This window comes from Rhynchophorus ferrugineus, unplaced genomic scaffold (genome assembly GCF_030347505.1).
Source record: "Rhynchophorus ferrugineus isolate W39M unplaced genomic scaffold, kcgeb_rfMv2 rfM9, whole genome shotgun sequence".
In the NCBI taxonomy this organism is placed as follows: Eukaryota; Metazoa; Arthropoda; class Insecta; order Coleoptera; family Curculionidae; genus Rhynchophorus; species Rhynchophorus ferrugineus.
The window spans coordinates 6,184,778-6,211,427 of record NW_027472588.1 but is presented as its reverse complement, the minus strand read 5'-3'; the positions used below and the strand labels follow the sequence as shown (position 1 = coordinate 6,211,427).

Below are 26,650 nucleotides of genomic sequence, written 5' to 3'. Positions count from 1 at the left end.
GAACTACAAAAATCATCGGTTAGGGAGCCACTTTAAAAGACTACCAGTTTTCAAAACTCAGTCACATAGACCCGATACCATATTGGTTACGTTGGACCCTATATATTAGCCGGATTATCACTAAATATACTTTTTAATATTTTCACTAGAAAGCGATATACGTATCAATGTATGTCTGTGTATATACTATTGCTATACCTTTGGTGACATAATTATGGACGACGTGTTCCAAGATAAAACTTAGAATGTTTTAATCGTACAAAAACGATTTTTTTCAAATTCCTAGACTAGAACACCTCTTTAACACTAAAAAAATATCTTCATCGTCCGTCGGATCAGAAAGCAAAGCGGTGAAAGTTGCAAAGTTATCTGTGCTTTGATTGATTGGATGAATTCCGCCTTGGACCTATATAATCAGGTTGTTACGATAAAACCTCAACTTTCGAATAAAAACGGAAGCAAAGTCATCAATGTCAAAGATTTGGATCATTGTTCTCATATTAATAAGAAGACAAACAGACAACCTCATTATTAATCCATAAGATTCACTAGTAATACTTACTAAATCTAATTTTCTCATAACACCTCCGTATATGACATACATATCGTAACCGGAACAGGACAAGTCTAAATAATTGACACGGCATGAATAAGGGACGATCTGTCATTATGGATCGAACCGTGTCACAGTCAGAAACGACAGTGTCGATGACATTTCATCATCACCCCCTGAATATTTCACGTAATCCTAGTTGAAAAATCGATGTCCCACGTAGTTCCCGTGCACGACATGCCCGACAAGTAACCATTTCTTTTCCGAAAATAATCGATATAGCAGTCACGATCCGTCGTAGTTTGTCGGAACGCATTTCGAATCTACCCGGAACGAGGGTAGGAAGGGTTCCCTAGACCGCGCTGTGTTGTTATACGGACTGTTTGTACTTGACACGATCATTGCGGTGCCAGTGCTCAGATGTGCAAAATCCCGCCGGCATGGAGTTTAAGAATTTCGGTCCCAAACTGAATAACGCTTCGGCGAACGCTACCTCAGCGGAAAGTTTCGTCCCCCGGAAGACGAGCGCGGAAATTATTAATGAGGCGAGATTGGCCATCAAAGGTAGGTCTTTTAATCACTTGTTATAATTCACGCAGACAAAACCTACGTGTGAAGTATTATTTAAAATTCAAAAAAATCACACGATGTTATGTCAGGTAAATAGGGAGGTTCATCTGTGATATTCTGTAAAAAAACACTCACTCTGTATTACCAGTTAGTATATTTTGACCCTAACAATGAACAGATGCAATTTAGTAACGAAAATGGCTTGTACTTTTTTCGATTTATTCTCCATGATGATCAATACAGTTTTGCATGCGCTTGGACCAATCTAAACCTCTAAAACATAGTCTTTGAATGCATCAACAGCTTCTTCGGATACCGAAAAATGTTGGCCACGCAATTTATTCTTGATATGCGGAACGGAAAAGCCATTTGACGCCAAATCAGGGCTATATGGAGGATAACATATCATCAATTCGACTTTTTAGCTAGTCAAATAGGTGTTTGTTTCATTCGATATATGAGAATCGTGTCATTCAGTCAGTCATTGTCATGATGAACAATTTTCCTTCGTTTCTTTGTCGTATTTCATCAAGTACTTCATCAGAATTCACCGTTCTACGTTGCTCAAATGGCAGGGTTGCCGCATGTCCAGTTATTCTGAAGAAATAGTTGATCATTTGCTTTAAAGTGCTTCGCGCACGAATCACTTTTGTCGGAGTTGGCTCGCCTTGGAAAACCCATTCGGACTCATAGATCCAAGAATCGTCTCCTATGGAGATTAATCCCTGCAATATTCCTGGACGTATCACAAGCTTTTGACTCGATATGGGACTAATCGAAACTGATGTCAAATATTTTGGAAATAAAATGTAGTCTCACATGAAGGGACATTCCCAACACTTAAACCTATTTCGGCTGGAGTAACCATGGGTAGTTTTGGGACCACTCCTGTCTCTGCTCTACATATTACCTGAAACGTTTGCCCACAACACAGTTATTATGATAAAGATATATCTGCCGAAGGCTGTAGAAAAATGGCAGTCAACAAAAGCAGAAAATACACCTTAATAGCTCCAAATCCATGTTAATTTTGCGTTGTGGCGGAATGACAAAACCCTAATTATATTACTTGAGGGATACCGGATTTCTCAAGCAGAATCAGCTAAATACCTCGGTATCTATCTCGATGGTTATAATCTATATAAACTATCTATATAAACTGAATCATGTATCGGATTTATTTTGAAAGCAGTTTTCAATTTCAATTTCTTTGAAAACTTGAACAGGTGATAGTTGTTGGTAGAGGTTGTTATGTCAGAATTATACGGTTGATGCATCAAAGCTTCCCAAGTTGTCAATCTTTAACCAATTATGAAAGAAATGTACGATCAGTTGTTGATATATTTCTTTCAAATTCCTGGCATGATATCGTTAGATATCCATAACAGGGCTGAAAATAAATCTTACCTAGTACTTGAAAAGAGTTGATCCTCTTTTTCTTCTTCTTTTCGAATTTCAAAAAGATAAAATCGACCTCTTGCATAATTTATAATGATATGATACACCTTTCTTTAAAACAGAAATGCGATAATTTACTGTTGTATGAACATTTGCATTTATTTTCTGATGAGTCATGAAGCAAAGTCAGATCATACCAAAATTAAACGCAATGTCTATTGTTGATTGCATACCATCTTAGCTTATTACGTATTATTCTACAGTGAACTTATATTTTCTTCCTTCTTATAAAGCTTCCCAAGTTGTCAATCTTTGACCAATTATGAAAGAAATGTACGATCAGTTGTTGATATATTTCTTTCAAATTCCTGGCATGATATCGTTAGATATCCAAAACAGGGCTGAAAATAAATCTTACCTAGTACTTGAAAAGAGTTGATTCTCTTTTTCTTCTTCTTTTCGAATTTTAAAAAGATAAAATCGACCTCTTGCATAATTTATAATAACATGATACACCTTTCTTTAAAACAGAAATGTAATAATTTACTGCTGTATAAACATTTATTTTCTGATGAAAGTCATGAAGCAAAGTCAGATCATACCTAAATTAAATGCAATGTCTATTGTTCATTGCATACCATCTCAGCTTATTACGTATTATTCTACAGTGAACTTATAATTTAATAATCTTTTTATATTTATATTATTTTTATATTTTATATTTTTCGTATACGTATTATTATAAATGGTTTGTTTTGTTTGTTTGTTTTCAGGCTTATTCCTTTAATATTCATTACATTCCGGTGAAATATACGAGTATTGTATGAACTGTAACAAATACAAACAAATGTAACTAGGTCGAGTGTGTTATTGTTCCATCATCCAAATTCAATCAACCAACGTCATTTTTACCTATAACAACTATTTTAATTTACTCAAATGAAGATCTAAAAGGTGACGAATCGTAACAAAAATAAAAAGTCGATATTCAATAAACGAGAATTATTAAATTATTATATTGATCTTGAATTCGTGGTTTATTCTTGAATCGTAAAAGTATTGTTTCTTCGTGTATAACAAAACAGATGTGGTTGATATTATTAGCATTGATTAAACTAACAAAAAATGTCTTTCTTGTGGTGCTGGCTAGATTTTTTTTATCAGATTGATCATGTTCAATGACCCTGCGAACTCTACTCTTGCTCGGTCATTCTTAGATTTATATTTGGCATATGAATTAATGACTAGGATTATATATAGCACTGTGCAATATATACAGACCGATCATAAGTAGATAAACTTTGAAAAAAAGTCTTTAAAGTAAAACATTGTTTGGCTTTAGGTTTAGGATGAATGTCATGGTGAAGTTTATAAAGCAGTCAAGTATCTTCAACATAAGACCATTGTACTCCTTAGAGAATTAGTTCCACTCTATTCCCAAAACATCTACAAACCATAATAATGTAACCACTGTGTCCTTTTATCTCTCACGCTTAACGAATGAAGGGAATATAGATGTGAATTTCTGTCATAAAAAATATAGTATAACTACCTGGAATAACACATCACTCATATCGTTAACTCAGCGCTATTATTGGCAGAAAAGGTACGTACAATTGCTGACGGCTTTCCGCTGTGACAGTTAAAAAAACCAAGAGGTCAGACTTGGCGACTAAACCTAAAACTGAATCGATAGAATTACATAGCGATTCCCTTATCGCTTAATCTCAAAGGAGGTGATTTGCAACTACGTTAAATACAGGGCGGACCTGTTTGTTGTCGTAGACGAGGCCGTGATTAATGAGCGTCCACCATTTGCAAAGCAAAAAAAGCGTTATTGAACCTCGCGGGAGACAACGTGCATTTCAAGGTCAAAGAGAGACGACATTCTGACTTAATGGCCCTTTGTCGAGTGGCCGGAACAAAACCAACAAATAGTAAAGTCAAACAGAAACACTGGACGTTTTTTATTGCTTTATTGCGTATATATGTATATATATATATATATATATATATATATATATATATATATACATATTTTTTTTAGAAATATCGATAGAATCTCATAAAGTATGTAGAATATTTAAAATAACATAAAATTATAGTAATAATTTGAATACAGTTGCACAAGCTTTCTATTCTTTTCGAATTAAAAAAATAAAATCGATATCTTACATAATTTAGAAAGACGTGATACCCCTTTCTTTAAAACAATGTTTGTGTTAATTACATCTTACATTCGATATGTTTAGTACAATCTTAATTTACAAATCAATATATTACTACTGTTTTGTTGTACTTGCATTAACATACAAGCAAAAAAAGTACGGGATTAATACACCAGTACGTATTTCCCAAATTACATACTAATTTTTTTTATTAATCTAGAACGTCGACAATTTGCCCTTGGGCAATAAGTATTATTATATGATTTCAGTTATATAACTATCCTGAGATGTAGTAGATCACTTCAGTAAGTGATCTACTGTATATACTAAATAAAATTAATTAAGTAAATTTCCCAAAAATAAAACTAAACTATTTAAGTTTAAGTCAAGAATACACTTATACCCTAAATAAGTTTGTGTGGTTTAGTTCGCTTCAATCTTCTGATATTTTGCATGTTGTCCGGTAGCTCTATTGCTTCCATGTTTCTGTGATTTAGCAACCTTTTTTCAGGTTTTAAGACGAAATCTTGGATCACTTCGTGTATCCATTTGATTCCGAGATCATCATGTAGCTCTTCGTTGATTACGTAGCGATAAGCATTGATAATAAACCCTTGAACTTTGTTTTGGGTGCGTTGGATTACTAATTGGATTGATGTTTTAGTGCAACCCCATATTTATACCTCATAGGACGACTGATAAACGAATAGGACGAATGATTGATAAACCAATCTCTTTGATTTTAGGTCAAGTTCAGAGTATCTTCCGACTAACCAGTAGAGTTGTTTGATTTTGAATGTAATCTGCTCTGCTTTTTGTCTAACATGATGTTTCCAATTTAATCTACCATCCGAATGTATGACGAGATATTTAGCTGATGTTGCTTGAGGAATCGGGCATTCGTCAATGGATATAATTTGAAGTTAGTATCATTTTGTCGCTACACAAAATTAACATGGACAGAGTTGGAACTATTGAACTGTATTTTTCAATCTCTAGTCCATTTGTAGATCTTGTTGACTGCTACTTGTACTTTTTCTACAGCCTTAGGTAGAGATATATCTGTTGTCATAATAACTGTATCGTCGACAAATGTTCCAAGTACTGTTTCTTTTATTGTTGGGACATCAGCAGTGTAGAGCAGATGCAGTAGTGATCACGAGACACTATCCTGAGGAACTCTAGCCGAAATAGGTTTAAGGGTTGAAAATGCCCTTTCATGCGAGAGTTTAAATTTTTCTTCGAAAAAATATGATTCCAACAGTTGACAGTAATGCCACGGTAGCAAATTGCTCATTTTGTAGATTAATCCCAAATTCTACAGTGAATCAAGGGCTTGTGTGAGTTCCAGGAATTTTCGAGTGGTCGATTGTCGAATGGCGATTTCGAAATTCAAACTGAAAATATGGTATTTCTATAAATGCTTTAATATGTTTTAATGGTTTAAAACAGTTTCTCAAATAATTTTGATATCGCAAGTAACAGCAAAATAGGCTTGTAAAATTCAACTTGTTCTGTCAGTCTCATGGCTTGATTTTCTTTCTCATCCATATGCTTAACTAGTTGAGGTTCTGTATGTTAATGGTCCGTATAAACAAATTTCAACGGATTGTAGCATCGGTGTAGGATAGTTTTGCTTCAACCCCTGCTGCTGGTCGCTCTTCATTTGCTAGATCACAACTTTGCGCAATTATGGTAGTTCTAAAAACGTTTATCCTACTCAACATCGTTGTTTTGTCCACCCTGATCATCAAAAGTACTTAGATATTTCATCAAATACTTGCTGTTGCATAAAGAAGAACATAGTTCAGCTTAAACATTTAAAGTTCGCGAAATATTCTCGAAACTATAACTCTTTCCATATCCTCAAACAGACTATTCAAAGTAAATAATTTTTTCACTAACAACATATCGATTGTGGCCAATTTATTATTAAACAAACGTGAAGAACTTTAATCGATACCATTACTTTGCAAATTTTTTTAATGATACGTTCGTACACTTTCTTTTATTAGAAATAACGTCGTTGTCATTTAATCAAGCATGCCGTCAAAAGTTGTAAAGGAACATATTAAGATTGCAACTAGACAAAATAGATGAATAATATTATTTAAATACATAGAATGAACTATCTGTTAGTTTATTTTTTACATTGACAATACCACCACAATTTATTTATTGTTTTATATTGAATATTATTTTATTCTTTAACAACTGAAGAAATTGAAAAATCATAAACAATAAAATGTTGTATTTAAAATTAGGAAAGTCCTTATAAACCCAAAAAGTGACCTTGTCAGTGAACTGACAAAAAACAAATCTATACTTTAAAATTTGGTACCAATAAAATTGTTACAGTCATATCTAGTATAAGTATGTTTTTTAAAAGTAAATGTTAATTGTTTAATATTCCAGGTCATTTTACAAAAGGATTATTCGCTACTGCACAGACACAGAACTTTCTTAAACTAACGAAAGTCTCTATTTCAGAAAGTCAAAATCCCGAAAAGAGTTTCACGTCTCCGGTCATCAAGCCGCTTCAAACCCAGAGACCGTTTACCCCAAGAAACAAGGAACGACATTTGTATGGCAACACGAGACCTAAAGCTGATCGGCCACCAAGTTCCTTCAGGTAATAACATTAAACATGTATGTACTTGAAATCCATAAATAAGATCAAAATATAGTCAAAAGTTCCTTTGGTTCTTATTATTCTTAATATTTGTCTTCTTATAATGATCTTGAAACAGATATTTATCTTGTCTTGCTTCTAAGGAATCTCCAAACCTTGTATTACTTTTCCACAAACTTAATGTAATACATTCATTTCGCGCAATATATATTTAAAATTCATATTTCAACACGACCAATAAAATGCCAAAATACAGCGTAGCAATGTTAATGCATCAAATTTGACACTTGGTTTATTTTGACTTTGTCATATAACAAAATACTGATACTTTGAAGAAATTCGAAAACATTTGGCGACAACCCAATCAACCAATCAAATCGAATTATGTAGGACGATTCGGTTATATATGTCGACGCATCAGATAACATCGCTATCTATTTTTTTACATTTTTAATTAACCTTTATTTACATAAATTTTACACTATTGCAAAGTGTACTTGACAATAGTCTATCCAATGGCCAATGTACATCATCAAAATTCAAAACAAATCATATTAGATTACTAGAACACAAAAACATAGCTATACAGAACATTTTGAGTTTAAACTGAGTTAAAATTGGTATTTTCCTCCAAAAATGTCATTAGTTTGAAAATAGTGGCAACGTTATTCCCAATGGTAATCATTTTCGAATAGAATGAGACTATTTTGACGTCTGAACATAATTCACACTTGAATACTCAAAACGTGAACTACTTTTAACGACATCCCTAATACTTTTAATACATCATATTATCGTTGACAGCTTGCAATATCTACAAAATGAGACAGACCTACCCGTTACTCCACCGGATAATCTCGGCGACTTCGGCGCCGTGAACAAATCGTCGAAATACGCCAGCAACGTCAAGATCAAGAAACACAACAGGTCCGGGTCGCTGACTGAAGCCACCGAGAATATTTTTAACATCGGCATAAAGGAACCCTGTAAAGTCAAATTACCCTCGCTGGACAGCGTCAGGCCCTTACAGAAACGAAAAATCTTCGCCAATACTTCGTTGGATAACTGTAAGTTTATTTAAACGTTTTAAATTATAATTACAGGCATGTCGAAAAATATTAATGTGTTTTAAAAAATATGGGCTTCGATATTTAAAAAAATTTATCGATATATCGAAGAATCCGGGAAAATTTCGATATTCCTTTTAACAATATTGTTATTTCTTTTCTCCAGCTCTAATTATTGTGGCAAACATTTTTTCAAGGGGAGAATCTTGTTTCATAACTCCTTAAGATTTTGGTTACTCAATTTTAAAGGTTCATTGATAATGTCGACATTATAAAATATCTATCGATACATTATAAAATATCGATATTCAAAAGAATATTAACCTGCAGAGAAAATATCGATATTTAAATGTAATGCAGTATTCGATGCACTTTCAGCTGTCTTTATCTTTAAAACTAAGTAAAAAAGTAAAAAATACAAATGCCGTTTATTTTATACAAATTCAGACATTTTCAATGCACTGAAAAAATGTTTTGTTCATACTTCCACGAAATGAAACTTACAGAAAAGTTGTTCTTCTAAGCTTCAACATTAATACACAGTAACACCATATCTTGTAAATCCTTTAAAATTAATTTACAGGCCTGATACAGAAACCCAAATACATTGTATGACCCACTTCAAACTTTCACTAGTAACAATTAACCCCACGCAACTTTAGTGAATACCCTCATCGAATGTTTCAGTGCCTGAAGAAAATGAAACTTGTCCAGAAAAATCCTTGGTGGTCGAAGGACGAAACGCGTTCAGTTCTCCGCAAGAACGGACCGATTTCGAGGAGACGAACTCCATGTTTGGTCGACCGTCCGTCAAGCAATCGAACCTCTCCGAATGCTTGCTGCTGGGACCGCAAAACCTGACGAAAATATTCGATAACAAACAGATAATCGAACACTCAGAGTCCCTCTTTACCCAGACAGGTTATCTCACAAAACAACTCTTGTCGCACAAACACAACGATTTGCATAAAATACAACACTCAATTTTAGCAGAAGGCACTAGACAGAGAACGGTCGAACACGTCCTTAACGAGATCGGCCACGTCAATCCGAAAAAATACGAGGACGAGGTCGTCCAAGGGCTACTCGAAGAACTGTACGAGGTCATGGAGAAAGAGAACATCATAGGAAACAAAATCAGTTCCAAATTGAAGATCGTCATCTTAAAGAACCTATACCGATTCGTCGAGTCAAAAAACGAGAACATCCTCATTAACATAGCCCAAGTTATTTTAGCAGTAAGTATAGATCCCTTCAAATAAATACCGTGAACTTTATCTTCAACACAATATTAAAATTATATATTATTATGTAATGGTAGTGCTAAAAATATAAAATATCAAAAAAAGTATTTTTTTAATATTATTAAATTATTTTAAATTATCATTAAATTATGTGTTTATATTGTCAAGGACCCATCAAATAAATACCGTGAATTTTATTTTCAACACAATCTTAAAATTATATATTATTAAGTAATAGTACTGCTGAGAGGATAGGATACTAAAAAAGTTAAGTATTTTTTAGATATATTCAATTATGTTACTTTTAGTATTTCAATTATTTTTCTATAAGATATTTATTATTTTCTATACTAAAGTCATCTGTAATTCGCAACCAATTGTAATTCTTAAAAATGTACGTGTAAAATGTTAAACTAAAGATTTGACAAATATGTCACATTGCTTTGATCGAGTTTGTATTTCTATCTATATAACCCTCAGCGGATTTCTGTTTCTACGATTCGTCAAATGCGTGCTGTCATCTAAATACCTATGTGTCACTCTGGCGTATATGACGAACAAAAATAACGAAAATAATTATTATCTCTATTTTAAACAACATAAAATACACATAGTCCTTCCAAAAAACAGTCAATGCACGTCATCAAAATTTCTAATGCAACGTTGCCGCACCAAATTTAAGTTTTCGTTGTAGCAACAAAATACTATAGGAAATAAAATAATGAAAGAAAAATAACGTTATAAAATATAATTTATTTGGTGTTTAAAAGGGATTTTACGTTTTTATAAACAGAGTGTGGCAATAGGTTCGACGGTGTTGATGACGTACATTAGCATAATATAAAATAAGCAGAATAACCCATGTACAATAACATAACGTACATTATAACGAGAAAAAATACGGTCCGTCAAATTCGATGGAAATAAATGCTCGCTTACCTTAACATAAAATCATTTAACGAGATTCCTGTTTTTAATGTCAAATCGTAAATATAAATCGATATCGTTTTTTTGTAGATAAAAGTAACCGGCAATAATTTAAGTGGTGCCTGCAAATTAGTCTTTAAAATATCGAAGAATGACAAGAACGACCATTTATTTTTCCGAAAAAACTTATTGGGTAACGACTGTCGAAACATAAATTTCTTCTTATTTCGATACAGAAAAATTCCGTTTTAGAATTGTTTTTGGACGCTTTGGGCAGATCGAGTCCCATAGACGACGCGGAAGCTTGCATTTACGGATATGGAGCTATCAAATTTCTCACCATGAACTCGAAGCTGCTCGAAAAAATACTAGGTCTCGGCATATTACCGTTGATGGTACTTCATATAAAATTAATCAACAATGCGGTGAGTGCTGTTTTTTCTTCAGAAAGAAAAATAATGAGTGGCGTGTCCGTGAAGGGAGCTCAAAAGCTGCCAGATGTATTCACTGATATATATCTGACAGTCTACAACCTAACGAAGTTATTAAAGAATTTGCAAAAAAACTTATTTAGTGTCTAGCCTTGATAAAATCCCTAATTCGCCACCGTTCATAATTTAATTTGTGCTATAACTTGCCACGTAAATAAAATAATTATATTGCAATTTACAGAGAACGGATAAGACGCAAATTCCGAAGCAAACAAACCATGTCCTATTTCAACTGACTGGGGCCTTACGAAACTTAGTTTCCGAAGAGCAAGTGTACGATAATTTCATCTCGTGTGGAACTATAGCGGAATTATGCCAGGCATTAAGCGAGTTTTACGGCGACGTCGACATTGTCACCAACATTTCCAGAACTCTAAGGTAAACAACACCATTAATAAGACTGAAACTAATATTTCGACAAACTCGCACAAAGTATTTTACAATTAAATACGCTAACGTTAAATAATAGCGTCTAGGATATGTTTATATTTTGAAAAAAAAACTTTAATATACTTACCGTCTCATTTAATTCTAGCACAATATCAACAAACGAAATGTGTTGCGACAGTTTAGATGAAGTACAGTCCTTGTACAACACTCTTATTAAGTTATTTGAAACTTACACAGATAATGAAGAAATTATTGTACGACTAACGTACACTCTGGGTAATATCGTGGCAAAAATTGACTGCACTAGAGTTAAGGTAATAAAAATTAACTTTACTTCAAATGTTTTTTAAGTCATTTTTTATAGTATTTTAACGAGAATGATTCTATAGAAAGTTTATTACGTTTATGGACCACATACTTGGAAAAAACTCTGCAAATTTGCTCATTAAAAGAAGATAATTTAAACTTGACCACTAGTAACACCGAAGATGTCATGATAAAGGTATCCATAGTTACCCATCGATGTTTTTTTTCTATGAATCTATATAAGGTCACTTGACGATATGTGATAATTTTCGTTACGCTAATTTCAGGTTATCAGAGTCATCGCGAATGTAGTAATTAATCCCGAAATCGGTAAAACAATAAATGAAAAATACGGAAACAGATTAATAGACGAGTTTTTAAAAGTCTTGATCAGCAATCCATTTAAGAAGAACGAAGAGCTGGTGCTATCTATATTGAGCACTTTAAACAATTTATCGTATTATTATTCCAGTGATCTTGAATTGGATGTATTCCATATTAAGCAAATTGATATTGTTGAAGGTATTTTTATTGAAATTATTGTTTTTATTTAATGTCTTCATATATAATTTAAACGTTATTTTTTAGCTATAATTGAATATACAAAATCCAGAAATAATGAGTGTGTCACCGAAACAATGAGAATACTCGGGAACCTTTCCAGATCCAAGATAACTAGGAACTATATCACAGAAACCAATTTACTTGACACCCTCCTGAATATTTTAAGTACAGGTACATATTTATTCTTATTTTAATCAAGTGTTAAAATATTATTGGAGTATATTGGTTTCTAGCTGAAATGACTCTCTTGAAAACAACGATTGGTGTTTTTGTAAATTTGCTATCAGAAAATCGGTCCCGCATGTTGTTCAAGAATAAAGGGGGTGTATTAAAACTTATCACTATTTTAAGTACCTATTGTGAAAACGATTGGCTTCTTGGTAGTTTGGTATGTCAAGTTTTATGGAACTACTGCATCGATACTATTGACTTATATGAACTTTTAAGTGAGTCTGAAATCAACCAGTTGCTTATCCTTTTGGCCGATTACTTGGGTAAGGCATGAATCGAAATTTTCTGTGCTTGTCTATAGATCAACAGTTTTAATTATTCTTAGATGAAGAAAAACTCTTTGGAGTTGACGAAAACACAGATGAAATGGAGGTCTATGTAACTCAAGAATATATAATGTGGGAAGAATTTGCAAATGTAGCCACTAATCTTCTGGAAAAGATTGAGTACTTTTTAGATACTTTTGACCAGATACAGATACCTGATGATCAACCTACTCAAAATGAACAAAGAGACTCGACAACTAATATAAGTTTTGCTGCGTGGTAGATGATTTGCATACAATCAATATATTAAAACCAATGTATTATAATTGTACAATAAAAAAAATATTTATTAATTCCATAAATAAAGATTCTAGTATAACATGTATTTTTATAATATATAAAAATCCACTTACAATCAATTATACTATAATATAGATGTTGATACATATCAAATTTTACAAAATTCAGCGGGCATTGAACCAATAGCCTTTCTAATTTTCTCCAATGCATCGATATTATTAGAAATAATATTATCAACTCCGAATGGTGGTACAATAAGTATGTCACCAATTTTTAAGTAATCTCCTTCTTCTTCAGGCTCTAAATACATGTTCTCTAACCATCTTCTCACCCTTTCCCTCTCGAACACCATGTCACCATTCACATTATTAGGCTCATTGTGTGCCAAATATTTCTTAATAACATCATTGGTCAGCACCTCAATGGTTTCAACTACATGAAGAAAAATAAAAACAGTTTTCCCGTTTGATGTACCTTGCTTAGAATGTAACACCATAGTTTTACGTACTGGATCAATCACGTACACAATTCCAAAGTATGTTGTGTGTTCGACAGTGTTCACTTTCACAATTCTCCCAACCATGCTTTTTAAAAACATGCAATCATTGTCAAACAATTGATATTTAAATATTTCCATTTCTAAGAGAACTAATATGTTAAATGCTCAACGATGAAAACAATATGCAACGTTCTATTTACAAATGAAAGTAAATAATTCAAACTAACCTATATTTTAATGTCACCTCCAAGAATGTAATAAACAATACCTATAAAGTCATATATAAAATAGCAAATTAGATTACCTTAAATAAAATTGGGGTAACAAATTAAATTTGTAATACATATCAACAGAAGCCAATTTCATTATGTTGTTAAAATGAATAATTTAATCTGTAAAAAGTTCCTATATATATATTAGTGTTGAACATAATTGATTTTTTATAATAATCGAAAAAAGCATTGAAATTATCGAACAACAACACTAGTATATTAGGATTTCACTCTAGTATATTAGGATTTTACTCTAGTATATTAGGATTTACGATATTACTAAAAGAGATGAAGGCAGATAAAAACAATATCACAAAAAGATAATAACTCATTGTTAAAATCAATATATACTCGTCTATAATCGATAAAGTTCGACTAAGTAATTCAAATGTACCATACTCTATGACGTGTATTTCCCCTAAATATTTCTCTGAAATTTCCATTATTATATATATGAATGGTGTATAACTTAAGATCAATAGTAAAAAATATACACATGGAGACTTTTGCGAAATTTGGGCTATATCCTACACTACAGGATACTTTGATGGCTTTAAATAAACCTGAGGTAAGCTATGAAAGTATATTAAAAATGTTTTAATGTAGATATTCGTAGCTTAAAGGCGTCGGTCCCATTACAGAGCTTTTGCGAATATATAATGATGCTAAATCAAAACATGACAATAGCTGTGGGGCTAAAAAACATCCTCTCATAGTTTTAGAAGGGTTAGATGGGTGTGGTAAATAACTGCATTATTTAATACTAAAGATACTTAATTAAATGTATATATAGGGAAGACTTCAATGGGAAAAGTGTTAGCAAAAAAGCTTCATATTGTAAAACACACCACACCGCCTGAGTCCATCAAGCATTTAAGAAGTTATTTTGATGATAATCTAATGGTGAGAAGTGCATATTATTCATTAGGAAATTATATTGCGGCATTGGAAATAGCAAGTATTCTAAGAGACTCTCCAGTTATTATGGATAGGTTAGTATTACACCTTTCGATAATTTGTTGTTTTTTTAGCTAAAACATATTGTAGATTCTGGCATTCTACTATAGCCTTTGCTATTGGGCAAGGAATTCGAGATAAATCAGGTACATTAGCTATGCCAAATAAATCTGACTTAATTTATAAGTGGCCAGATGATCTCTTAATGCCTGATAAAGTGCTACTATTGCTAGTCAGTGAAGAAGAAAGGATACGTCGCCAAAGTAGTAGAGAAAATGTAACTCAACAAGAGCTACTTTTGAAAAATGATCTTTCATTCCGAAAGAAGTAAGTCATTATAAGGAACAGTATTATCTTTTTAATAGTTTTTAATTCTAGTGTTATATTAGCTTACACGCTCATGAGGGAACCATCGGTGGTACAAATAAATGCTGATGGATCATTTGGAAAAGTACTTTATGTATTGAAAAATGAATGTACAGCCCTTATTGATAAATAACATAAATATATCCATATCTGTGAGTATGATTAAACAAAATAATCATGGAAATAATTTATAGGGATTGAGTATTCTATTTGGATCCAATAATTTTTTCAGGTCCTTCATCAAGTGGAAGGACTCGGGCGAATTCACAACCGGAAGGTATCTGCTTTTAAGGAATCCTAATCCGTGTTCAGCGCTAACACTTCCCCCCAACTCCAACACTCTCTTGGTCACAAAATCATCGACAATTTTTTTCACGCGTTCATCATAATGTTTTGTTATAACATTTAAATGTAAATTTCCATCCCCTAAAAATTAAAAAAATATATATGTTTTTTACATAACTGCTCTTATTTTAAAGAGAAAAAACTAATACATACCTAAATGGCCAAAACCAAAAACAGATTCAACACGTTTTTTCAAGAACGACTCTGTATCTTCCACCATCGTGAAAAAGTTCTTCAGGGGTAAGGAAAAGTCATACATGCCGGCCCAACCACATTTCCTGAATCCTTCGGGGATTTTCTCACGTACCGCCCAAATCGACTACAATTCACAAAATTATGATAGCCCGTTCATAAGTGTCCAAAAGATGTTTACTTGTATTTTTTGAGGTTCAGCGGCGATTGTTCCGTTTAAAACAAAATGTTCTTTCAAGGCCGAGTCCAAAAACGAGTGAAACTTATCGTTATCGTGTTCCTCATTGCTACCAGCTACCTCTATCAATAAATAATACGGATAATCACCTATGGGAGAAGTGACGTTACAAAATTCCTGTCCAAACTGGATAGTTTTATCATCCATCACTTCGACAGCTGACAAGATCTCGGCCAGCTCGCTACGTGCTTTCTTGAACGTTTTCAAAACCTTGTCATAATTTTGTAGACCTGGGAGCCAAAACAAATGAAAAAGTTCTATTCAAAAAATGTATTAAATTTGACATTTACCTAAAAATGACACGAGACGACTCTTTGGTCGAGGAGCACATTGCACGACAACTTTTGTTATTATACCAAGTGTTCCCTCTGAACCGATAAATAAATTTTTTAAGTGAAAACCGCTGTTGTCTTTTCTAAGGGACTTTAATAAATTCAAAACGGATCCGTTTGCTTTGACCTGAAATATAACCAATTAATTATTGTGATTTCGTTTATTATAGTACCTTATTTACAATCTCTAAACCCAGAATGCTTCCGTGCAAACTTCCGTATCTCAACAGTCGTATACCTCCTGCGTTTGTCGCGACATTACCGCCTATTTGACAGGAACCCTTAGCTCCTAAATCTAAAGGTACAATCAGGTTCTTATCCGCTACGGCATTGTCAAGTGTTTCCAAGACAACACCCGCTTGACAAGTTATCGCACCTAAATTATAAATCGAGTTAAAATCTGTCGGAGTGCTAACATAAAAATATCACCTGAATTTTCATCTATGTTTATTATTTGATTCATCAATTCCATCGATACGATTACTTCGTCAAAAATCGGTATACTTCCACCGCAAACGCTGGTATTTCCGCCTTGGGGACATACTGCCAGTTTATTGGTGTTACAAAATTCGAGAATTTTTGACACTTCTTCAGTTGTTTTAGGCTTTAAAACGATACCACTGGAACCTAAGAAAATATTAAAAATGTATATATTATGTTTACTTAACGTCATGTTATTATATTATTGTTTTTAAATAACAAATCAAAATAACAGAGCTATTTATAAACGATTTTATGATTGTTCTTAACATAATTGTTTCTCCGTATTGCATAGAAAAAAAATATAAACTTACCACGCATTTGTAAGAACCAATCAACATTGTATTTTTCTAAATCAGATAGATCTGTCACAACCCGTTGTTCACCAAGTAATTGTTGAAAATATTTCAAATGTGGCTCTTGTAGATAGTTATAAAAACCTCTTTCAATGTTGAAAGTGTTCTACAATAGTTAATTAATTAACATACAAATAAATAAAAATATCAGTTTCACACTTGCTTTTGTAAAATCCGGTTTCGATCCAAACGATCTAGCGTGGACGCTTTTGATATTGGAAAACACGTATTTAAATATATTTCTGGAATTCATTTTTATTTCTCACTCATCTTACGAGACAACAGCACTCATAAGAATAAATCTTCCTGCTATTACAACCCATGTTATCTAATCAAATTTTTATTACAAAAACAAATCTTGAGCCAGAGTTGTAATTGAGAGCATTATAGATTAGAAATATTGTTACTGTTGAAAAACAACCACCGTCTGCAATGTAATTAAATGTTTTCTGTCGGCTTGAATTTTATTTTGCTATTTTTTTAATAATAATACATTTTAAAATAAAATATCTAGGAGTTTCACTTAATCAAAAGATTATTGTGTATTGTTTTGTAAAATTTTGATACGTATAAAAACTTTTATTTTTGATTATAATTATATCATTATATTATATTGTTATCGGTAAATAATTATCAAAAGGTGTATACAACCAAACCAATTCTTATTTACTAAAAAAACAACTAATTAAATAAGGTGACGTTCTTCAAAAAGTAAGTTTGCATAATATAAATGAAATGTCATTTGCAAATGAAGATAAAGAAATGTAAATATTACTAGAATTGTAAAAATTACTTCAAAATGTTGTCCATAGCTTTTTGTAATTAATATAAAACAATTTCATAGAACAATTTCTTTCTCATTTTACTTATTAAGTTAATAAATAAATGTTCATCAAAGACTAAGATCATTATTATTGTAAGAAAGGTTACATATATATGTGCATTTTTTATATTTATCAGAATATGTTGACATTTTCAAAATTTATTTTAGAATCATAGAGACATTTTTAGAATACTTTGAATATTTACAATAGATTGTAACTATTTTTTCTATGATAGCTACCGTAATATAATTTATCCAGCAATATTTTACACACGTTTACGCAAAAAATAAATGTTATATAAGTTTAGACATTGAATAAACATGAACAAAATCAGAAAAAATTACAAAAAGTTATTGGGAATTCAACCAGCATTTTTAATGGTAAGTCTGATACTAATGTTATCTATGTTTTTTTAATAAACAATTGACTTTAGTCAGCTGTTGGACGTCAACATATAAAATTTGTTCAAGAGAATCTTAAGCTCATAACCACAAAATATAGAAAATTCTCAATATTTTGTGTTTTTCTATGGTTTTATGCTCATAATCTTACCTTTGTTTAGTGATATATTTTAGCTTCTATTAAATCAAATTCATTTAGCAATATGACTAAAACGAATTTACTACGTGTAACGCAAATGAATGCGATTTTCTTAGATACGGAAATTGAGAAGTCCTTACGTTTAATAATTCAAGAGGCTTGCAAACATTTATCAGTAAGAAAACAATATAAATAAGTAGCTAAGGAATATTCCACAAAATTTTATATTAACTTATTTCAGCCGGGACTAATAGCACCCATAGAACCAGAAATTAACTTACTTCTTCGCCTTGGAATATTGAAAAACTCAGTTCTCAATAAGGGATCAACTTTTGGCCAACAATTGTTAAATATTCAATATGAAAATATGACATGCACAAAAGCAATCTTATATTTGCTGTTAAATTGTTTAGATTACATAAAAACGCGTTGTGAATTCTCCCGACCCAGTCACTACATGAACAATAAATTATTCAAGATATATGTGATTTTCAAAATCCTAGATTTTATTAATATATCTGCTTTTTTGAAAACTGGAACAAAACCACGACTTACCGAAAGAATATTGGGGTTGAACCAAGTATATAGGGACGAAAGTTCGCCACGAACATTCCAGTCCAAATACATGACAAGAGAATTGTTGTGGAATGGATTTATCGTAAGTTTTGCCTTTAATACGTGATAGTGCCATTCTATCTAAGTTACCTTTTTTTAAACAAGTGATAGTGTTGTCAGTGTAATTACTAATTTTTTTAACTGCAATTTATAATGGCTCAAAACACAGTGAACATCAGATACGCCTTATTTTATAAAAGCTGTAATAAAATGACGTCCTGTTCAAGAAATCTGCTAGAGAAAGCATTTAAGTAACAAAGTAATGATAAAGTGATATTTTTAGGAAATTATTGTATATCTACTGCCCTTAATTAACTATTATAAATTGAAAAGGTTCGTGAGATATTATAACCCTCTATATAAAAGGAAAACGTATACAAGTGTAATCCAGGGTAGAGAATTCACAGTCAATACAAAGTGTGCACATTGTAATGAGAATCCAATATTGCCGCATCACATGGGTTGTAGTCATATCTTCTGTTATGTTTGCCTAAAAGTATGTGTAATTTAATTTATTAATTATTATTTGTTAAGTGATTAAGTGCTGACGTTATTAGTGATAAAGAATGGCAATACTGATGATATCAATGTCAGAAAACTATTTTTTTTTAGGGAAATTTGGCGGCCGATTCAAAATACGAGTGTCCGATTTGCGAGCATAGAAACCCCAATGTACTATGTGACAGAGTTAACAAGTAAAACGAAATAGTTCGATTTAAATGATCCATAAAAGTGTATTTTAAAAATTAAATATATATTAACAAATTGTTTAAGTAAATGCTAAAATTCATTGCACTTAAAATTATCCTAACAATAAGGGGGATACAAAATACTATATGATCCTTAGATAATCTCTTAGCAGTCGTTCTTTAAGGCATGTGGAATTGTTTCTTTAGTTTTTGATGTAGCACTGTATCCGAGCAGTTCGGGGCAAGACCTGCTACCTTCTTGTATATCTTTGAGGGTTTTCAATAAATCATAGTTTATGATCTCTGAAACCACTGAGTCGTGCCTGAAATAGAAAATGATGTAAATCCTGAACTATTATTGTTATTATTATACATACTTGTAATCAGGATGGCTGGTAACAAAATCTCTGATAAACGATGCCGTTGTGTGAATTTCCCCGGATGCTCTCTTTTGGATAAACTTCAGGTATTGTTGTATAGTGCAGTGCGTGTCCGCATCGACGTCCATTCCGTTCAGATAACTGTTGATCAGAGGTATCAATCCTGGAAACTCTCCTTGCTGAAATCAAGTCGTGCTTATATGTATGTGAGATGATATGGACGTTAATGGGTACCTTTCCGTTGATAATTTCGTTCACCGTCATCAATCCGACCAGATCGCAGTCCTTGGGCTCGCAATTCGTCCCCCGACAACATCGATTCGCTTCGGGTGGACTGATATCGGTGGTGATATCCTTCCGGAACCAAAACTTTTGTTCCTTACACGCGTTTCTTTTCTGGGCGTTCTGAATATTTTCGTCCACCTGAAAATAGTGTTTGTTCATATATCTATCAAGGAAGAACAAGCATGATGACTAATTTTGAAAAACTGTTCTATAAAGTTTCTTTTCTTTTCTATTTTTAGTTTTAAATTTGTGCCAAAACGCTCGTCGGTGTCGCCTTATGATGTCACGTCTATGTATATCAGCGTTTTATCAAAATCTTTTATTTTCCGTGTTAATTGGGATTTTCGGAAGTGTACATGTTGTGTGTGTTTCTTCATTACGATAATACGTCATTAAAAACCCCTAAAAATTATTTGTTTACGTCTTACACGTTAATTTAGTACTAAATACTTATATCATCATCATTTTATATCTTAATGGGCACTCTATTCATTTTCTAGTTATTGAAATAAAGTTTTGATATTTGTATATTATAAAGTAAAGAATTTGGAATGAACGATACTGTACCTTTAATCTAGTGTTTAATCTTTGGTTTATGATAAATTTATCGTTAATATATATTTTTATATATAAATTTTTAGTTAAGTTATATTTAATAACATTTTCTTTTTATCATATAATAAATTTGATACGGCAATATTGCGACGTTTTGACGTCATAAATTTAAATGACGTGAGTTCATTGTTTTATTGAACGGACTATATTTACCTTGGTGAATTCTTGTTTTACAGTTATCTTTTCGTCTGAGAACTCGTGAACTAGACAACTGATCTATAGAAACCACGGAAACCTCAATTCCAAGGGTTTGTCAAAGTTCATACAAAACAAAATGTCATCCACATCAGTTTGCATAGACGTGACGTAATTCGCTCTGATTGGCGTTCAACTTATCATGGCATACTTTGGCCCTAGATATGAATTTAAAAACATTTCTCTAAATCTATTAATCGTATTTTATTGGAAATTATTTTAGTCATCGTTAGGCACTGTTATGTCAATTTTTTTTCATATTACCTTGCTAATTGGAATGAGAAAGTTTAACTGATACGATAATATGACTCTGGTTAAAAGGACAACGAAACAAACGATGGCGGCGTTCTCGAAATCCGTCACTTGTACTTCGCACGGCCTAAATTCTACCCTCCACCCGATAGGGGAATGTGGTGGTGGTGGCTTGAACCTCATCGTTTGCCAGTTCGTCGATTGGATATTCTATAAATAACGGAAGGTTTAAAAAACGTGGACAGAGAATTGTTCAATGAAAGTGGTACCTCAAAGTGGTCAGTGTCCTCTTCGTCGTTCTGATTGATTTTTTCCGAGAAAAGCGACACGGTATCTCTGATGAAGAGGTGCGCGATGTGCTGGGCCAGCAGGTGGTCTATCCCGTTGTCCCTCAACTTCCGGTAATCTTCTTCATTGTATAAGAGTGGAATGTCGTTGTACTTTTCGCCTTGAGGTGATAAATACGAATCGATGGAGTCGTAACGCGATTTTTTGATGACGTACTTATTGTCCTTCAATGGTTTCAGGCCGCGTTCCTCTTCGGTCCGACAGTCCACCGAACCGGAGATTATATTCCAGCGGCAATCGATGTCCGTCAAAAATCCTCGGTGTACTGGCGAGGCAGCGGTAAATGCAAGCTGAAAAAAGAATATGACAAGTTTTGTTTTTGATATGACTACTATCCATCCAATTTAGCATATTTAATTCCCTAAGACGCATTTATCTCGTCTCAAATAATGGAGAAAATATTAGAGAATCAATTTCATTAGACAAAATGCCACTGGAATAAACGTATTTCTAAAAATCTTGAACAGAATACATTTAACAAAAAACAGACTTTTTGCTTATTTCATGTTTTGGATTAAAATTCAAGGTCAAGAAAAAACACCTGTTAGTGATATGCCTTGGTTCAGTATGAGCTGTAATTAGATTTTATAAAAAATCGATATGTGCTTCTTGATGCAGATCGTATTGGAAGATCAGACGAAGTTTTTGGTCAAATTGAAATTTTATTTCAAGACATTTTAATAAGAAGGGATTAATAGAGTCTAAGTAACTTCTGTTTACTATTCAGTTACTGAAATCATATCACCATGGCAAGTTACACGATGTTTAACAGAAGGCCAAGTTCCAGATTGAATGATATAAATGTCATTCTACATGAACGATTTGAGGGTATTGTTATCTGGTGGAAGTAGCCCGACTGGCAACGGAGGATCTGCTATACTATTTATGGTGGGTTTTTTGAACACACATGTTTATGACAATAATCCTAAGTCGGTTGATAATAAGCCAATATAACTCAAATCATTAAAACTCTTCACCCAGATCTATAAAACAATCACTCATCAAAAAAAATCTTGAAACAAGACCAATACAAGCGAGTTCTAGAAACCGGGCTACTACCGTAGATCAATGAATGTTCCTTGACGAGGACAATTACTTTTTCAGGCATGATTCAGCATTGTATTACTGCATATTTGGCGGGAAAGAAATACTGTTTTGTCTTGACCAAGTAATTCATCAGACATGAATCCTATAGAAAACATGTCAGGGAACTCACCAAACGGGCGATTGCAAGAAGTGATTACCGCCAAGCAGCTGTTAATTGAAATTCTCATCAGAGAATGGAGAGCAGGCCCGACGCATAGAAGCTCTTATTGCAGCAAAAAGTGGCATCACTAAATATTATTCTATCATTTTTTTGTAGTTTTTAAGACCCTAATAGATTACAGATTCAAATAAAAAATATACAGAGACCGCCAACTAATAATTTGTTGCAGAAATCCAATTAAACTAGAAAATTAAATAATCTTAATATTGTCCCTAATAATTTGACTACCCACGCTGATATGTTAATTGCGCATGTATGATAATTTGTGTTCAGTGACGACTAAATAATAATCAATAAAGGCTAAACTTGTTGGAAAATATATCTGTTTATATATCTGTTACGAATGTATGTAACATCATCAAGTGGTTTGTACTTATAAAAACTGATTAATGTGTCACTGTCAGCTCCACGATGATCAACAAACTTCAGTTGAAATCTAATCTAAATCAATACAAACTATTGCTCGTTCAATAAAACTCGCCAGACCAAGAGATAATATCACAAATTGCACCAGTATTTATCCGTTATCACTAACTGCTTGACTTGAATCTGTGTCTTGTGACGAAATATGCACTCGATACATAAAGAAACACAATACCGTTCCTCACCATGATCGGGCAGAGCGGATTCAGCTGATCGTACAATATACGGGCCTCGTCGATGTTACACGCTTGGAAAGTCAGCTGCAAGCAGCAACATCCCATCCCGAAGCCCATGGCGTCCAAGTAGACGCAGTCCGGCAAGGCCGCCCTGCGGATCTTGCTGGAGTCGTCCACGGGTATCTTCGTGTTTTTGTCCCTGAAAACTTTGTAATGTGACAAATGAGCAATAATCGTAAACGCACATGGGTCGTGCAGTACTTGGTAGGTTGATGGCGACGTGTTCACCGCGTCTCTTCCTGATGTTCCTGACCAGGTTCATGAAACGGGGATGGCCGCCGAACACAGCAGCATCGGGGAAAAACAAAGACTTCGTGCCTCCTTCGTTCGGCGTCACTTTCGACGGAGGTTCGGTGAAATTCACACATCCCAGTCTAAAAATCAACAACAGGCATATATTTTTATCAAGAAGCAATTGAACCGCAAGCCTACTATATATATAATCGGTGTGTTTTATCGAAATGGAAATCTGAACGCGCGGAAAAAATATTTTAACAAGGTCAGATGTAACTTATATTAAAACGCAAATTTCTTTCGATTAAATTAATATGAAACGTTTCCACAGGCCTCTTGATTTGAACCCAATTATTTTTTTATTATATAAATGTTTTAATTGGATTTAAAACAAAAAATGCAATTTTGTTTCTCTATGCTTTATGGTTCCATGAACTTTTATAGTCATGAATTCGTGCCAAGGGATTTATGTTAAACAAAAACTAAATTTAAACCAATTACTTTTAAAATGTAACAATTTACCAGACATTTTTAATAATAAATTCGGCAAGGTTATATTGTTTATAGTGTATTTTTCTAATATTTTACTGCAATGTCCTCTTCAGAACTTAGTATAAATAAATATATTAGTTTACTAACTTTTCTTCGAAAGTTATTTAACACCTAAAAATTACATTTTAATGATAAATATGCCATAGTGACTATGACTTTATTAACAATATTTATATTTACAAATAACTAGATAAATATTTATATTTAAGCCAAACATTAAGTAGATGCAATAAAAGATCATAAAGTCAATAATTTACAGATAACTAAAAACACACTAAAGACTCACCTTGGAAAACTGGTTAATGTCATCAAGCATTCATTTTCTCTTAAAAGTTCACTTGCTTCCTGACGTCTCATTCTCATATTACTCTCAACCACATTAAAATGAGCTAATGTCCCTCCATAAGGTTTACCTGGTGTGCCTTCTATCATGTATGCAGCAAATTCTGGTCTCCACAACACTTTCACTGTATCGGGGCTCTGGTATTCCCTTTCATTAAGAATGGCAAGCATTTCCTCTGCCCGAAGGCTGACCTTTGCTTCTTTCTTCTCGTGTTGGAACTTTACAATTATATATTCAATTTCATCGCCCCATTTCAAAATATCACCTTTTCTTTCTTTCAACTTCTTGTAAATATTTATGAATTGATTGATTCCATGTTCGCGAACGTGGGAGGCTAATTGCTTCGTTTCTTCCCATGATAATGGTGTTCCTTCAGTGAGCAAACCCATGTTTTACTATAATCAATTCAGAACGTCTCGCTTAGATATGATAATTTAATGGAATCGCAGTTTTAGCGATCGAGCTCGTTCAGAGAGAGTACCTATCTACACAAACATATGTTGCGCAATATAATATGATATTGCATAATTTATATACAAAAAGATACTACTCTGCATGCCCAGAAAATCTAAAATCCAAGGTAAATTTGAATGAATTGCGGAATTATAGTACTTAAGAATGACGTTTTGTCTCTATTTTAGGTTATTCAAGTCTACCATAAAAACAACTTGGTAACTCTCAACTACTATACATAAGTAAAAAAGTATAATACCTATTAGTTTTTTTAGACGTACTAAAATAATTATATCAAAATACCAATTTTTTAAACATATTATATTTAATTATATATCGATCTGCCTACTATTAATCAAAATTAAATCTTGACGTAAAATTGCTTATTGACGTTTACCGTGATCATGTTTGACAGTTACATGAAGAGTATAAAGTAAATTTTGTTGTAAATAATAGTATAATATGGGTTTTAACGACTGGGTTAATTATGTTGCGTTCGATAACCCAATATCAAAAACAGTTTCATCTGCGATTTTGGTGAGACTTAAATCTGTTTTATTATGTCGGACACAGTAAAATATGTATATATTTTAGAAACCAAAGAAACTTCCAACATCATCGAACATAACTGTTATAACCGAGAAAACACCTTTATGGAAATTAGTAAATGAATGTGGACCATTTATTAGAATCGGAGCTCTAATGGGAGCTTCAGCAGTAGCATTAGGAGCTTATGGTAGTCATCGAACATATCCAAAAGATTCAATGACTGAACTAAAACCAGTATTTGAAATAGCCAATAGATATCACTTTTTTCACTCCCTTGCATTGATGACAGTTCCATTGTGTAGAAACCCAAAACTTGTAAGTGATATATAATTATTCTAGATTTAATATGCTTTTTATAATTTATTTTAGGCAGGAACTTTGTTCATTTCTGGAACAGTGTTGTTCTCAGGGACTCTTTACTATAAAGCATTTACAGGAGATGATAAATTTCAAAAAATAGCTCCCATTGGTGGAACAATTTTAATATTGGCCTGGCTCTCCATGGTTGTTTAATTTTCACTTCAAAATAGATGTATCGTCTATTTTCTGTTTTAGGTGTTGACATCAACATATGTTAATTTTATTAATTTGGACTCCATATAATAGATAACTATGGGGTTTGTAGGTAATATAATGTGATGTGTATGTTTGTGATTCTAAATACATGATTATAAGACTTTGGAAAAATAAAAATGCATAATAGTTG

The 26,650-nt window shown here is 32.7% G+C and overlaps 7 protein-coding genes and 1 long non-coding RNA gene across 12 annotated transcripts; 4 read left to right on the top strand and 4 right to left on the bottom strand.

Annotated features, from left to right (window-relative positions):
- Positions 1–885: 885 nt before the first annotated feature.
- Positions 886–13,186, top strand: LOC143201982 (armadillo repeat-containing protein 2). Of its 3 annotated transcripts, none has more exons than XM_076413239.1 (14): positions 886–1,117; positions 7,180–7,321; positions 8,126–8,388; positions 9,076–9,309; positions 9,382–9,626; positions 10,650–10,752; positions 10,812–10,984; positions 11,232–11,428; positions 11,586–11,754; positions 11,805–11,942; positions 12,034–12,268; positions 12,335–12,481; positions 12,544–12,804; positions 12,867–13,186. In XM_076413239.1, the coding sequence occupies exons 1-14, from the start codon at positions 994–996 to the stop codon at positions 13,088–13,090; spliced, it is 2,655 nt and encodes an 884-aa protein (XP_076269354.1). In that variant the 5' UTR covers positions 886–993; the 3' UTR covers positions 13,091–13,186. The 3 variants fall into 3 exon arrangements, with proteins under 3 accessions (XP_076269354.1, XP_076269352.1, XP_076269351.1); XM_076413237.1 differs by having other exon boundaries at positions 9,379–9,626; XM_076413236.1 differs by having other exon boundaries at positions 9,076–9,626.
- On the bottom strand, positions 13,128–13,858 carry LOC143201990 (uncharacterized). Its single transcript, XM_076413250.1, has one exon. The coding sequence runs from the start codon at positions 13,742–13,744 to the stop codon at positions 13,256–13,258; it is 489 nt and encodes a 162-aa protein (XP_076269365.1). The 5' UTR covers positions 13,745–13,858; the 3' UTR covers positions 13,128–13,255.
- A 384-nt stretch (positions 13,859–14,242) lies between these two features.
- LOC143201988 (UMP-CMP kinase 2, mitochondrial) lies at positions 14,243–15,663 on the top strand. 2 transcript variants are annotated; one of them, XM_076413247.1, is made up of 6 exons: positions 14,243–14,446; positions 14,495–14,618; positions 14,672–14,870; positions 14,926–15,162; positions 15,214–15,353; positions 15,434–15,663. In XM_076413247.1, exons 1-5 carry the CDS (start codon positions 14,336–14,338, stop codon positions 15,332–15,334), a joined length of 792 nt encoding a protein of 263 aa, XP_076269362.1. In that variant the 5' UTR covers positions 14,243–14,335; the 3' UTR covers positions 15,335–15,353; positions 15,434–15,663. The 2 variants fall into 2 exon arrangements, with proteins under 2 accessions (XP_076269362.1, XP_076269363.1); XM_076413248.1 differs by lacking the exon at positions 15,434–15,663 and having other exon boundaries at positions 15,201–15,350.
- Positions 15,275–18,362, bottom strand: LOC143201985 (D-2-hydroxyglutarate dehydrogenase, mitochondrial). Of its 2 annotated transcripts, none has more exons than XM_076413243.1 (8): positions 17,304–18,362; positions 17,103–17,250; positions 16,738–16,935; positions 16,491–16,684; positions 16,267–16,435; positions 15,920–16,206; positions 15,700–15,865; positions 15,275–15,627 (listed from the first exon to the last, which is right to left on the bottom strand). In XM_076413243.1, the coding sequence occupies exons 2-8, from the start codon at positions 17,107–17,109 to the stop codon at positions 15,377–15,379; spliced, it is 1,272 nt and encodes a 423-aa protein (XP_076269358.1). In that variant the 5' UTR covers positions 17,110–17,250; positions 17,304–18,362; the 3' UTR covers positions 15,275–15,376. The 2 variants fall into 2 exon arrangements, with proteins under 2 accessions (XP_076269358.1, XP_076269357.1); XM_076413242.1 differs by having other exon boundaries at positions 17,308–18,234.
- LOC143201987 (peroxisome biogenesis factor 2-like) lies at positions 18,216–19,901 on the top strand. The gene is made up of 5 exons (XM_076413245.1): positions 18,216–18,348; positions 18,531–18,683; positions 18,750–19,166; positions 19,407–19,619; positions 19,736–19,901. The coding sequence occupies exons 2-5, from the start codon at positions 18,573–18,575 to the stop codon at positions 19,820–19,822; spliced, it is 828 nt and encodes a 275-aa protein (XP_076269360.1). The 5' UTR covers positions 18,216–18,348; positions 18,531–18,572; the 3' UTR covers positions 19,823–19,901.
- Gclc (glutamate--cysteine ligase) lies at positions 19,833–25,667 on the bottom strand. Its single transcript, XM_076413241.1, has 8 exons — positions 24,886–25,667; positions 24,015–24,187; positions 23,763–23,959; positions 21,809–22,177; positions 21,552–21,749; positions 20,427–20,615; positions 20,190–20,371; positions 19,833–20,135 (listed from the first exon to the last, which is right to left on the bottom strand). Exons 1-8 carry the CDS (start codon positions 25,329–25,331, stop codon positions 19,979–19,981), a joined length of 1,911 nt encoding a protein of 636 aa, XP_076269356.1. The 5' UTR covers positions 25,332–25,667; the 3' UTR covers positions 19,833–19,978.
- On the bottom strand, positions 20,694–21,384 carry LOC143201993 (uncharacterized). The gene is made up of 2 exons (XR_013007061.1): positions 21,246–21,384; positions 20,694–20,879 (listed from the first exon to the last, which is right to left on the bottom strand). It is a non-coding gene; the product is annotated as an uncharacterized LOC143201993 (long non-coding RNA).
- Positions 25,668–25,785: 118 nt separating the features above from the next.
- On the top strand, positions 25,786–26,649 carry LOC143201989 (transmembrane protein 256 homolog). Its single transcript, XM_076413249.1, has 3 exons — positions 25,786–25,932; positions 25,990–26,259; positions 26,314–26,649. The coding sequence occupies exons 1-3, from the start codon at positions 25,858–25,860 to the stop codon at positions 26,455–26,457; spliced, it is 489 nt and encodes a 162-aa protein (XP_076269364.1). The 5' UTR covers positions 25,786–25,857; the 3' UTR covers positions 26,458–26,649.
- The last annotated feature ends 1 nt before the right edge of the window (position 26,650 follows it).

What these genes read in the sequence shown, in the direction of transcription:
- LOC143201982 (XM_076413236.1), top strand. Translation starts at nt 994, where the DNA reads ATGGAGTTTAAGAATTTCGGTCCCAAACTGAATAACGCTTCGGCGAAC. An exon ending in TTGACTGCACTAGAGTTAAG is followed by an intron (nt 11,755 to 11,804) that starts GTAATAAAAATT and finishes CATTTTTTATAG; the next exon opens with TATTTTAACGAGAATGATTC. An exon ending in CCTTTTGGCCGATTACTTGG is followed by an intron (nt 12,805 to 12,866) that starts GTAAGGCATGAA and finishes AATTATTCTTAG; the next exon opens with ATGAAGAAAAACTCTTTGGA.
- LOC143201990 (XM_076413250.1), bottom strand. Translation starts at nt 13,744, where the DNA reads ATGGAAATATTTAAATATCAATTGTTTGACAATGATTGCATGTTTTTA.
- LOC143201988 (XM_076413247.1), top strand. Translation starts at nt 14,336, where the DNA reads ATGGTGTATAACTTAAGATCAATAGTAAAAAATATACACATGGAGACT. An exon ending in AGAAGGGTTAGATGGGTGTG is followed by an intron (nt 14,619 to 14,671) that starts GTAAATAACTGC and finishes ATGTATATATAG; the next exon opens with GGAAGACTTCAATGGGAAAA. An exon ending in TCTCCAGTTATTATGGATAG is followed by an intron (nt 14,871 to 14,925) that starts GTTAGTATTACA and finishes AACATATTGTAG; the next exon opens with ATTCTGGCATTCTACTATAG.
- LOC143201985 (XM_076413242.1), bottom strand. Translation starts at nt 17,397, where the DNA reads ATGAATTCCAGAAATATATTTAAATACGTGTTTTCCAATATCAAAAGC. An exon ending in TCGTCTCGTGTCATTTTTAG is followed by an intron (nt 16,207 to 16,266) that starts GTAAATGTCAAA and finishes TTTGGCTCCCAG; the next exon opens with GTCTACAAAATTATGACAAG. An exon ending in CTGAACCTCAAAAAATACAA is followed by an intron (nt 15,866 to 15,919) that starts GTAAACATCTTT and finishes TGTGAATTGTAG; the next exon opens with TCGATTTGGGCGGTACGTGA.
- LOC143201987 (XM_076413245.1), top strand. Translation starts at nt 18,573, where the DNA reads ATGACTAAAACGAATTTACTACGTGTAACGCAAATGAATGCGATTTTC. An exon ending in AGGCTTGCAAACATTTATCA is followed by an intron (nt 18,684 to 18,749) that starts GTAAGAAAACAA and finishes AACTTATTTCAG; the next exon opens with CCGGGACTAATAGCACCCAT. An exon ending in TCTGTTATGTTTGCCTAAAA is followed by an intron (nt 19,620 to 19,735) that starts GTATGTGTAATT and finishes ATTTTTTTTTAG; the next exon opens with GGAAATTTGGCGGCCGATTC.
- Gclc (XM_076413241.1), bottom strand. Translation starts at nt 25,331, where the DNA reads ATGGGTTTGCTCACTGAAGGAACACCATTATCATGGGAAGAAACGAAG. An exon ending in ACATTAACCAGTTTTCCAAG is followed by an intron (nt 24,188 to 24,885) that starts GTGAGTCTTTAG and finishes GTTGATTTTTAG; the next exon opens with ACTGGGATGTGTGAATTTCA. An exon ending in CGTCGCCATCAACCTACCAA is followed by an intron (nt 23,960 to 24,014) that starts GTACTGCACGAC and finishes CACATTACAAAG; the next exon opens with TTTTCAGGGACAAAAACACG.
- LOC143201989 (XM_076413249.1), top strand. Translation starts at nt 25,858, where the DNA reads ATGGGTTTTAACGACTGGGTTAATTATGTTGCGTTCGATAACCCAATA. An exon ending in CAGTTTCATCTGCGATTTTG is followed by an intron (nt 25,933 to 25,989) that starts GTGAGACTTAAA and finishes TATATATTTTAG; the next exon opens with AAACCAAAGAAACTTCCAAC. An exon ending in TGTGTAGAAACCCAAAACTT is followed by an intron (nt 26,260 to 26,313) that starts GTAAGTGATATA and finishes AATTTATTTTAG; the next exon opens with GCAGGAACTTTGTTCATTTC.